Consider the following 12,836-nt stretch of genomic DNA (forward strand, 5'->3'; position numbering starts at 1 on the left):
ATAAGACTACTGATTTATCTTTTCTAGCATAGCTGAGCACCACTTTTCTTGTTCCATAAAAGCAGAGCCTGTAAGTGAGCAGGGAGTTTAATTAGTATGACAGACAGGGTGAAGTAGATTCAGATGGAGCAAGCACTTCTGCTGCAGTGTCCATGCCTCCAGACCCTGAGTTGTCTCCATGCCCAACAGTGTTTGTATTTGGCATTTTGTATCATAGTCTTAGTGGTGGAACATGGTTTTCTCAGGATCGGGCTGGGAAGAACAGTGGAAAAGGTTTGGTAGGAGCAGGGCAAGGGTAGATATAATAAAAACAATCAGTTGTGAAGAGATGGTGGTTCTCCTGCAGCACACTTGAGCAGATTCCTCATGCTGTGGGTCACAGACCTCCTTGGTCTGTGGGCAGCAGCACTGGCACATCACAAGCTGTGAGCAGCATTATAAAGTGCTCTCCTCCTCAATCTGTTTTACACTTCCAGTGGCTGTTAACCACATCAGAAGGTCTCATGGGTGAAAGGTTGCTTGAATGCTGTGGGCTGAAAATTTGCTGACTTGAAACATTTGGCTATGAATTAAACACTTGACAAAAATAACAGTAGTATAATTTTACCCTTAAAATACAGCAGGAAACCATGAAAGCAGCAGTTTACTGAGTCAGTAGTTAAGTTTGGGATCATTCTGAACCAAATCTTCCAAAAGTCAGTGTAAAAAAATAATTAAAGAAAATAAAAATTACATGAGGTTTGTGTCAGTTCACCTGCTTATAGAGAAATATGTCAGTCTTTGGTGATCTGGGACTCTGTAATGAACCACAAAAGGGTGCAGTGAAATCATGGTGATGCTCAGATGAAATACCTGCCAGCCTCATCTGCAGGGAGAGGGAGTGGGGTGTGCTTACAACGAGGTGCCTCTGCAATACAGCTCTCTGGAATAACTGTGAAATAACTTGCAACATTTGCTTGTTGTATTATAATTTCCTTGTCATATGAAAGTGTGTGCTTTGTTGTGCTGTAAAGACAGAAAATCATGTCACTCGTGAGTCTGTGTCTCCTTTTCATGATATGTGAAGAAAGAAGTGCTGAATTCTACATGGGTTAAATCATGTTATCTAGTCTGTATAGATTTGAGGTGAATGGACTCTCAAACATGATTAGTGACAGAAAAACCTAGACCATCAGGAACTAAATACTTTTCTGTAGCTGCTTTAGTAAGTACTATAGACTATAGACATGTGATTTTTTTTTTCTCCCTCTACCCTCTCTAGATCCAAGATTGGAAGGCTGGCCACTCATGTCTTCACCTTTTCCAACAACTTTTATCATTGGAACCTACGTTTATTTTGTCACTTCCTTGGGACCCAAACTCATGGAAAATAAAAAACCTTTTGAACTCAGGCAGATCATGACGTTTTATAATTTTAGTGTGGTAGCCCTCTCTTTATATATGACTTATGAAGTAAGTACTATGTTTGTAATGTATTCATATATTTCATGTCTTCAACAACTAACTTTGAATAAATTTATTAATATAATTCCTATGCTGCAATTCTCAAAAAGAATATTATTGTCATGGCAGTAATTATCATCCTCCAAGCTGTATGCGAAACTTGTAATTCTTGGACAAAGAGAATAAGTCATATCCAGAAAGAGAGAACATGAAACATTTTGTGTTATTATATATAATTAAAAAAGTTTAAAGCTTTCATCATTTAAATTCTTTGTACTGTAGCAGGTAAAGCAGACAGTATGCTTTTCTTAGTATTTTGTAATTGTTTCTGTCCTACTACGTGATAATGTGACAGCCTGCCCTTAAGGGGAAGAGCAACAACTGATGTTTCAAACACTGTATAGAGCATGTCTACTATGAAATAATCTTCAGTTAGATCTGCCTTTTAAACGACAGAAATCAATGACAGAGGTTAACAAAATCTAATTCAAAGCATTTTTTGTCCTTTAAATGAACAAACAAAATCCCTCTAAACAAAAAACCTCCAACCTCTGCCCCCTGCTTTCCCCCCTAAGCCCAAATTATTAGTATCTTTAACATTGATTTTCCCCACAGCCCCAAAATAGCAAATTCTCCTTTTTTTCAAAAGCAATGTTGAGATTTTGCTGCTGTTGGGCTTTACTTGTTTGTTGGGATTTGGTGGGCTTTTTTGAAGTGTAGCTATTTGTTGATGGTATTGTGTGAATGACAGCCTTACACATTTGCTTGGGAAAGCATCACTGTGCACAGTACTCGCGCTGTGTGTGACTCCCAGGCTGTGTGACTATTTCAGCAAACTAGTAATAAAAAGCTGACAGATTATTGTGCTAAATTGGCAGGATATGTTCCCGTTAGCTTAATTTGCATGAATTTTATCATGAGTTACAGTGAACTACCTGACATTTCTTCTAAGCTTTCTAAAGGAACTGCAGCAGCAGCTACTTTGTGTCATGACTGTTGTATGGAAAGTGGTGGGCAAGATGAACACTTTTGCTATTTAGACTTTTTTTTTTAATTGCTGAATTTCCTTTTGGAATTTGGTTCCAAGTTTGGTTTTGGTTATAAACCTCATAAAAAAACAAAACAAAACAAAAAAGCCCACAAAGAAACAACAGAAGAAAAAATTAAACTTCTGTTAGTGTCTGACACTGGCACAGTATTCAATAAGTCTGCTGTCAAAAGTTCCATGTTACAATTTCATGAAAGAGTCCATGGACAGAGTGTAACCAATTGAATTTCTACTATTGTCTGGTGGTCAGCAAGAAGCTGATTCTTTCCCTTTTTGAAACCAAGTCATTTGGTGTGTATTTTAATGCTGGTGTTCTGAAGTAACCTGTTTTTTTAAGCAATCAGTTCTTTCAGGAAGTTAAAAGGACTAAAGCCTGCTTCAGTTAGGAGAGGTGAAGCTCTTACCATGCATGGTGATAATGAGAAGCATCATGAGGATATAAAATACAGATGTCATACTGGCAGTAGAATAAGCCAACTACAATACTAATATTGTTGCTCTTGTCCAAACTTCAATATATTCCAAGAGAAAAGATTATATTATCTTTGGCACATATAGTCCTTTGGTCACGTGCTCTCAGTTGTAGCTTCTCATCACTCATATGAGTGGAAAACTAATTGAATCATGAAGTTTAACTAAGCAGAATTTTAGAGACTATGGTATTAAATATACATCATGCATATTGATTTGTTCCTTGTCTTTAATGATAATTAGAAATGGCTTTCTGTTGTGCTGGTTTTATTAGAGTATTAAGATGCTGTGTTGTATTCTTTTTAGTATTAGATAGTTAGCTGTGATAGCAATTTTCAAAATAATTGTATTTGGTTTTGCAGTTTTACTTGCACAGTAAGTTGTTTTTTAACACTGGTTTTGAGATGCATCTCTTTCTTCTCTTCAGTTACTAAAGCTGAAATAATGGGTGTAGGAAGAAAATTCTTGTCTATGGGTGTGGTCCTGGAATTAGAAATTCATAAATCTGCAACAGCAAAGGATTTTTGTGGTAGCTATCCCAGACACAGGTAGATGATTGACAAAGTTGCTGATTTAAGGTGTTTTTAATATTGTTGTCCCCCTCCTGCTTAGTGCTGCAAAAGTAATCCAAAATTAATGAACTTTTCAAAAGATGTAAAGTTAATCTTTGCCCTTTTTTTCCTCCAGTTTCTTATGTCAGGCTGGGCCACAGGATACTCATTCCGGTGTGATATCGTTGACTACTCAAGGTCACCAACAGCTCTAAGAGTAAGTTGCCAAAGACAAAGGTGAATTGTTATCATAGAACAATAGAATTGTTTGGGTTGGAAGTGACCTTGGAGATCATCTAGTTCCAACGGCCCTGATATAAGCAAGGACAACTTCCACTAGACCAGATTGTTCAAAGTAGTATGTTACACATTTACTTTATTTTGAGAAATGCTTTTTGAACAGCCTGCTTTTTGAATGCACTATTGTAGAGTGCAATGCACTAAATGGAAATACCTTCTTGCATAATGTAGAGCACATGTGTTAACTGGAGGGATGGGTTGGTTGGCTGAGAGAAAGAAAGAGGCAAGGAATTCACTGGCTTGTTTTTGTTGGTTTTAAAAGTCCTTTAAGTTTAAAAATTTTGTGTTTTTAAAGAAAAACCAATCAAACTATACATTTAAATATTTCTCTTAACCTTGGAACATCACTTGGCCCAATACTTTCCTTTATAGAGATACTAATTTGTCCTGCTATGACTTTTATGGTTTGACAATTTGATTTTTATTCTTGCAGATGGTGCGAACTTGTTGGCTTTACTTCTTTTCCAAGTTCATTGAATTACTAGACACTGTAAGTATTTGTAGCCTAATAAAAGAAGTGGCTCTGTTTCCTTTTCACAGCAGAACTGGTGCTGTTCAGGGCTGAGGATATAAGTTGATTTCTATTTAGTCTTCCAGTCTTCAATTACTAGAATACCATCATGATGTTTACCTGTATTATCTCTTTGTATCTCCTTGTCTTTTTACACTGTTCTTCCTTCATTATCAGGAAAAATGTTAATGAGGGAACAACACACCTTTAAATGTTCAGGAAGTCTGGATATCGTGTGTGTTTAACAGCTGAGTACACTAATCTGTTATGCTATGGCAATGTTTGTCTCAACATTGCAGATAAAAACCAGTTGATCCTGCTGAATATTTTTTCACATCATCTTCAGATTTTATCTTCCCCATTCATATCATCAGCAGCTCTGAATGCAGGACAAAATTGCCATACCTACTTGCTCTAAATTCCTGAGATTATCTTGAGTGTTGTGACTATAGGGATGTTTGATGTCAGGCTGGCACTCTAACCTGTTTAAAGCAAAGTCTGAGCAGCAATGCATTGAAGCAGAATGCAGACCTCGCTCACCAGCAGCCATTTTCCCAAGACTGACTGAGGTATTTTCAAACCAGCTTCTGAGTGTTGGAATTAGCTGTAGTTTTTGCCTTATTGTTTGGGGCACAATAGTGATGGTTCAGGAGCTGACTCATGAGCAGTGAGGATGTTCTACATCATCTGAGCAAAGCTGACTGACTTTTCATCTGCAAATGTTCGTGATTCAACACTGGGAGATCTTACTGACTAAACCAAATGGAATGGTAATGGAGGTGTCAGGAGTGATAAAACTGGAAAATCCTGACAAGTATATTCCTCTATTTGCCTTTATTCCCCACAGGTTATAGTGCTCCTTTTTAATTAGTCCCGAGCCTGATTTTTTAAAAAATTTGTTTGAATACAGACAACTAGGTACCTGTTTCTCATCAGCTTTTTTTGTTTTACTGCAAAAGTAATTTCTTAGCTGTATTTAAATCAGCTGATTTCAAATGTTTTCTCTTGCACACCAGACTTCTTTTCTTCTGTGTTTGCTTGCCATCTGACACTATCCTTTCCATGACCTGACTTCTTACGGGTTTTTTTGCTGTGTTCCCTTAACATTTCCCTTGATGCCTGTACTTTAAAATGAGGTCTGTCAATAAAATTTAAGAATTCCTACATATATTCTGTACAATTTAAATGTTTTCCAATGGTAGCTAAGTTAGAGTTCATAATAGAGTGCTATTTCTCTAACATAGTATTTTCTACTGTTAGTCCTTCAGGTAATTTTCTCAAATGGCTTTTCATTAATAGTTCAGGGGACTTAAAATCTGATGCTTGTAGAGACTTCTCAATCCAAGCAAGTCCATCTTGCACATGCGTAGGTGATGGCTCAGCCTTTGACATTTGGTTTCAAACCTTGCCTTGGCTTTTGAGATCTCACAAGTGGATTTTACTTATTGGTTTTAATTTTTTTTTGAAAACTGGTTTGCATAACCAGACAGTCACTCAGTTTTCCTTCTTCTCCCAACACTGTAGCTGTGAAGAACTTTTAAATGTAGTGAGCAACCAGCACTGATGTGTACATTTTTCTTTAAATATGTTGGACTTGATTATCTTCTGTAACATTCTGTTCATTAAAAATCTGTTTCAGATATTTTTTGTGCTGCGTAAGAAAAACAACCAAGTTACATTCCTGCATGTCTTTCATCATTCCATCATGCCATGGACCTGGTGGTTTGGAGTCAAATTTGCTGCAGGTATGGAGAGAGAGTGGAGTTGAGGTTGAACATATCTTCTGGTAGTGAAAGTTACCTATGGAAGACACAAAAAAAAAAGAATTAAACACCTTGGAAACATCAGTGTTTTTAAATTTAGACTTCTGCAATATTTTTTGGAACAACTGAGATCACCATAATTATTTAAATGGGTGGGGATTACTCATTTTTCCTATTTGACAGCATTTTGTTCAGTGTTGATTTCTTATGGGAAGAAGAGGTGCAGAGAAGAGAGTTGAGTACAAGCAAAAAACATTATTAGATGAAAAAGAGAAGTCATTGAAAAATGCTAGGGGAGATACATGAAGCAAATAACTGTTGAAACTGCTTCAGAACCATTTTGCCCCCTATGATGTTAGAACTGTGTTGGAGAGGAGGACTATGTTCATTTTTTTTTTCCTATTTGAGAAATTATTCAGTCTTCGTTGCAGTTTCTTTAACTGGCTTTAGGTAGCATATGTGGGATTTATTTACACCTGATACTTTAGTTTTCACGAAACTATAGAAATATTTTTCTGGACCTTTTTTATTAAAGAAACATATTTGAATTGTTTTGAATTTTAATTCTTTGGCCACTCTCAGCTTACCTTCACTTGTTCCTTTCCTGCTCGGTGTGTCTGCATGCATTTTCCTATGCCACATTATCAGTGGCATATCAACTTGCCATGAAAATAGTCTGAAAAGCACAGAGTGAAGAAATGCACAGGCATTTATTAATCCATTTCTGGGACAGCTTAGGCTTTTTTAGGAGTTTCTACTGAGAAATAGTGGGGTTTCATACATGTTTACCTAAAAATATATTTTGTGTTTTTTTCTTTTTTTGTCCCAGAAAATTAGTGATGAATTGGTGAAGCAGTTATTCCATTGTTTTTCAGTCTGATCTGTTAGTGTCTATTTTTTGTCTGTTTTTTTTTTTTGGAGTGGTCCAGAAAGGACTCAAAAAAATTGGTACATCTTTTGAACCTTTCCAGTGTGCAGCTTTTCCTTGTTGGCTATACCTCTGTTGTATCTATTGAATTTCTGTTATTAGGAAAGTGGTGGATTGATTATGTATTTCTCAAATCTTGCTAAGTGAGTGGTATTAAGTTAATAATAAAACTGTGAATAGTTGTCTCAGCATACACCCCAGTGTGTTTATAGGTCTGTAGAGAGCAACCTGCAGCAAATAACAGTCCTTCCTCTTCAACCTTGAAAATTTTCCACTTATAGGTGATTAACTTTCTCCTTTATATCTGGACGTTGGATCAGTATACCAGCTAAGGGCTTCTGGTTTTGCATCAGATTCAAATTTCCCATGTGATAATTTGACAAATACTTTCAACAAAGTGTATAAGAATTATTTTGTCCTCTGCTAGTAATAGTGCCTCATATTTATGCAGAGCTGTATGTATTCCAAGAACTCTATTGCTTATCTTTACATTTATCTTTCCAAATACTGTTGTTTGATAAGTTTAATTTTTTTCCCAAGAATTTCAGTCCTGCTGATGTTTACCTTGTATTCAGTTTCATCAGTGCTTGTCCTTCTAAACAGCAGCATCTGTAAAGTTTTCAGTATGTTTGTAAAAAACCCAACAGTTATGGATGGAGATGCTGTTTTTTCTCTGATTTGATATAAACAGAGAATTATAAAATGATGCTTAGTGTTGCTTTTCGGAGCATATTTTTGTACTGTTGTGTAGGTTCCTTTTTTCTCTGCTTTAGCTATTTATTTTTTCTTCTGCATATTCACTGCACAAGCCAAAAAAAGTATGCATATTTGAACTGTAAGAACATTCAAATTATTTTTAAAAATACAAATAGCTAAGTTTCAAAGAAAGTTTGCAATCACAGCTGGAGGAGTTATGCCTTCTCATGCTGGAAGATTAGTGTGAGCTACTAAAAACACAAGAAGTTTTATTTTTAATTTGAATGATTCTAAATGGGAAAATGGCACTCTTTTTCTCACTAAATGTCTCCTTCTATGTCATCTTATTTTCGTTTTGATGATCATTGTTTTCATGTCCATGTTTCTTTTAAAAATACTTTGCTGTCTGCTGCTTCTTGGATCACTTTTACCTTTTTGCATTCATTAAAATAAAGCTAATTTGAGCAGGATCATGTAGCTCCATGGTTAATCCAATGAAAAAGGAAGTGTTTCCTTACCTGTTCTTTGAAATGCTCATGTACTAACAGTTCGTCATAAATTTACCCCAGAATGGGCTCTACTTAAGTTTCCCTTTCACTGTAAGTATGTTTTGAGATTTACAGTGTATCTGTGAGACACTTGTCCATGATTATGAAAACTTACTGTCTGAAACTGTATTTCATTCCCTGTGAATCTGCAAATCTGGATTGAGAAGAGACTTACTACTTATCCTCTACAACTTTTTGAAGTTCATCATGATGTCTAGAAAGGAGGCAAAAACCAGGAGCAGTGCTTTCTACCAACTTTTCTGTGTCTCTATCAAATAAATGTTTTAATAAAAAATTATAAAAAAATGAAGTCAAAGAACAAAAAATTCCACTAAAATGTTTTTACAGGTAATTAGATCAGCTGGGTTTTACTGCTGTTTTGGGATTGCTTAGATAAACCTTTTCTGAGACAAAAAAGTGATGTGATCCATCAGAACTGTTATCAACCCAATTCAAGTAAAATACCTTGAGGGTTAGTCAAAGTCTAGGTTTTGTGGTACATGTTTTTCATATCCTGGCTCAAGACAATCTGCTAGGACCTCCATGGCTTTTTAACTACCTCCTGTAATACTACTACTATGTTTTGTTTTTCTACAGGTGGTTTAGGAACATTTCATGCTTTGCTGAACTGTATTGTGCATGTTGTCATGTACACTTACTATGGAATCTGTTCTTTGGGACCAGCTTATCATAAATATTTGTGGTGGAAAAAGTACATGACAACTATACAACTTGTGAGTAACTGTCTTTGATACAAGCACCTCTCAAAAACCTGCTTGCAGCTAACATGGATTAAAAGCAATACATTTGTCCTTTCAGTTATGCCCACGTGTGGAGCTTACAGTTGGTATAATATATGTGTTTAGAAAATTTACTTCTCTTTAATGCTCTCTCCAGAGCATTAAAACCCACTCTTGCAGTGTGGGTATATTAAGTGTATATTAAGTGTTTTATCTACTTTATGTCACTTTCAGAAGGTTGCTCTTCTGAGTGCTTTTGCATGCCCACCTCATTTAATAGGTGGATTTTCAATATTCAGTTTCTGCCTAAACAATTGGCTTAGAATGAGCAAAGATGCTGATGGAGGAGGTAAAGGAGTGCCCTGTCTGCTTGCACCAGGGCTGGTTTTGGTAGAATAGCTAATGTAACCATGTGCAACTCCAAACAGTGTAGCCTGAATATTTATAATTTGGTCTTTTTGACCTAGAGGCACTACCAGTGTACTATTAACTTGGAGTTCATGTGGAGTGTATTTTTGTCACATACTAGTGTGCAGGGGAGGTGGGAATTATTGTTCCCTAACCCTGTAATGGTTACATTTTTTTTTTCCTGGCTAATTTTTCTAAAGGAGCCTCCCATTTGTCACTGTACAAACACTGTCTGCCTCCTTCCTTTTTATCTGAACTGGCCAGGGTAGAATCCTATTCTCCTGCTATGAGTTTCTTAGTTTGTCCCAGAACTTGTCTTCTTTTATTACGTAAACCTGGTTTATTTTGGGGAGATGGGCTATAAAGGTGCATCTCTGTCATATTAAGAACTTGTACTATTGCTCCTTGCTTTCCACCCACTCCACCCCTACTATCTGTTTTTCAGCAAACAAGCTATGCTGAATTTTTTTAAACTTCTGTAGTAAGGTTGTAATTTATTTTAAAAATACTTATTTTCTTCACCTTTTTCCTCCAGGTCCAATTTATTATGATTACAGTCCACATAGGACAAATCTACATCATGGATGATTGTCCATACCAGTATCCAATTTTCATGTTTATTATCTGGCTTTATGGCTCCATGTTTTTAGTCTTGTTTCTCCACTTCTGGTACCACGCTTACACGAAGGGACAAAGACTGCCAAAAATGGCAAGAAATGGCATCAGCAAAGATCAGTGAAACAAATTAGTGTCTCTAAAACCAAAGAAATGTATCTGTCAAAGGGGAAACTTGCACTACTTGACAATCAAGACATTTAGGTGCGCACACTACATGGTGTATATTTTGTATGTTTTCTTCCAAAACAGAATTTGTATTTTTACCGTAAGTTATTTGGGATTCAGAACATGGGAGTGGGGAAGAACTGTGGATCTCTGATTAAAAAACAAAAAGAGGTCTCTATCTAGAAAATGCACAAAAATAAAGATAATTGGAAAAACTAAAATGTGTATGACAAGTACTGAGTACTTTGAACACACTTTGAGGGGGATAAAAAATACTTCACTTTAAATGTTGTAAGTTGCTAAGACTGTCAGCTGCATTTTATTATAAGAATGATTCTTCAGTAAGTACTGTTTTTAGAATCTAAGGCATATTAATATAGTTAATACATAAATATTGTTACATCTGTTTATAAACTGTATTACTTTAAAGGAAGGATTGTATGTTAATCTGTCAAGACAGCGTTTCATTTGAAGATCACAGATTTTTGGATATACTGTCTTTTACTAGGAGAACTGAATTCATTTCATGTTCTACTCAGTTGAACATTATCGTAAATGTTGGAAAGCTACTAATATGGGGATTATCTGAATTGTCTTGTAGCATACTGATCAAAACATCTTACTGATTTGTTCACTGTTGTAGCCAAATATACTTATTATTCAATGTGTCTATGGATATACTTTAAATTGGTAGCCTGTGTTGTTTGTGAAGTGGGGCTAGGAGGATTATGGAATCTTTTAATTCAATAGCCAAAATCTTAGTAGTCAAATAAAATGTAAAAAAAAAAATTGATTTAGTGATTTAAATCTGAAATGTTGCCTACCATGATTGTACTGTGCTCTACATTCTTCCATTTCCATTATCTATTGAAATACATGTCTAGAAAGAGTTTGTGTCATCGTGGTTTTTTTTTTTATTATTACAGCTTCTTTTTATCAGCTCAAGGTTAAAGTTACTCCAGTTACCTTGTCTGGAACCAGGCAAAAAAATATGTGATGTTCTCTGAGCTTCTGAAAGTGGGGCAGGCAGTGGTGACTGGGCATTGCTCCACTCTGTGTAGAATTACCCAGTATGTTGTTTTCCAAGGTTAGGCAGATTGTTAGGGTCACTCACATTTGTGTAGAAATCAAAGGAACTTGCTATTTGTAAGTTTTGCTTGTACTGCATGAGTTTATTAAGGAATTGGTGCATGCAGCAGACCTGGAAATGAGTAATTAAATGTGTTTAGATTAAAGTTACCATTAAATATACTGTTTTCTACAACACTAGAAAAAAGAAACTTGCAGTATTTCCTTTTTACTTGATCTGATCTGTGGGATTTTCAAATACTCAAGACTTTGAGGCAGATTTTAATAGCCTCCCTGTTGCACAATTCCAAGAGAGTAAGCTTTGTTACCTGAACACTTTCATTTTACTGACATTTATGGTGCATTGTAAATGCTAAAGAAATGTAAACTTTAGGTTGAACATGAGTTGCAAATGTTTTCTTTTGAGATTGCATCAAGTTTTTTAAAGCAAATAGAAATAATTTATATTTTTTCTAATTACTATTTAATCCCTGTAGCTGTCAGCTGTCATGGCAGCTTGAAAGTAGATCTCAGAAAGTATTGGGATCACTTGAAATTTAAATTGTAACCCCTGAATTTCAGATGCTTGATCTTTGAATCATCAGTGTTCAGTTCCCAGCAGTATATGTGGAGAGGTGCTCTATCACATGATCCTAAACAGCTGTGATGTTGATCAGGGACCATACATCTTTTTGGTGGGAAATGCAGTCCACCACTGATTCAATGTCTCAAATCCAGCTAGCTCTGGCCTGTATGTAAGTCCCTGGCCTCCAATGTTAGGGGGGGCTTTAAGGACAGAGACCTATTGCTGTTTTTTCAAATAGCAGGAAAGGATTTTCCAATTTTATATATATTTTTAATGCATATATATAATATTACTTATTACATAAGTACTGATGAATGAAGTGGGACAATTTGGTTCTTTTAGGCCTTCTTGAGCCTGCACATTCAAATGTGTTTGGGAAATGCAAGCCTTATGAGGGAAAGGCTACAGCCTTATATACAGACTATAGCTAGTCTGTAGTGAAAACTGGATAATAGTACCCTCTGCTTCTTGTGCAAGGAAGCAGGCATTACTCTGTAGCCCTGCAGATGATTTCTGTGCTGGTAGGGAAAGTCCTAGTTCTGGTCTCTGATTTTGCAATCATACTTCCTTCCCTGCCCACAAATATAGATGGAGAAATGCATCCTGCAGCTGGGTGTGAAGGGACAGCTACTTGTTTGTTGGTTTGGGAGCTAGATCTGCAACTGATTTTTCAAACTCACTTGGGCTTAAGTAGGAGCTGAGACTATGCACAGTCAAAACTAAGGAGTGCTGCATGTGGACAGGTACTGACAGAAAGGAGCCAGGAATACTTCCTAGAGTTGTACACTAACCAAAGGGTTCCAGAGTCAGTTGTTTGAGATTAAGAAACTACTAAGCAGGGGCAGAAACTGGAGATGTTAATCATTCCGTGGGCTGTCAGCAAGTGCCGTGTCAGATTCCCACTGCATAATATCTTGCACAGTGGTTTAGTCTTGGGGGAGTTTTAAAGCATTTGGAGAGAGAGAATGCAGTGTTTCACAGTGAGCTAGCTG

General features: G+C 36.2%; 1 protein-coding gene across 2 annotated transcripts in view; it reads left to right on the top strand.

The window, feature by feature from the left end:
- Window positions 1-11,079, top strand: part of ELOVL7 (ELOVL fatty acid elongase 7) — a 31,311-nt gene extending 20,232 nt beyond the window's left edge. Inside the window, exons 1-7 of one of the 2 annotated variants that reach the window (XM_053931699.1) lie at window positions 1,373-1,452; window positions 3,390-3,510; window positions 3,650-3,730; window positions 4,247-4,303; window positions 5,964-6,069; window positions 8,857-8,993; window positions 9,943-11,079. In XM_053931699.1, the coding sequence (XP_053787674.1) occupies window positions 3,656-3,730; window positions 4,247-4,303; window positions 5,964-6,069; window positions 8,857-8,993; window positions 9,943-10,146 (579 nt within the window). In that variant the 5' untranslated portion in view covers window positions 1,373-1,452; window positions 3,390-3,510; window positions 3,650-3,655 and the 3' untranslated portion in view covers window positions 10,147-11,079. Of the gene's footprint in view, window positions 1-1,261; window positions 1,453-3,389; window positions 3,511-3,649; window positions 3,731-4,246; window positions 4,304-5,963; window positions 6,070-8,856; window positions 8,994-9,942 lie in introns of those variants that run through there. The other variant, XM_053931698.1, reaches the window with a different exon arrangement.
- Window positions 11,080-12,836: the final 1,757 nt, after the last annotated feature.

This window comes from Vidua chalybeata, chromosome Z (genome assembly GCF_026979565.1).
Source record: "Vidua chalybeata isolate OUT-0048 chromosome Z, bVidCha1 merged haplotype, whole genome shotgun sequence".
Classification (NCBI taxonomy): Eukaryota; Metazoa; Chordata; class Aves; order Passeriformes; family Viduidae; genus Vidua; species Vidua chalybeata.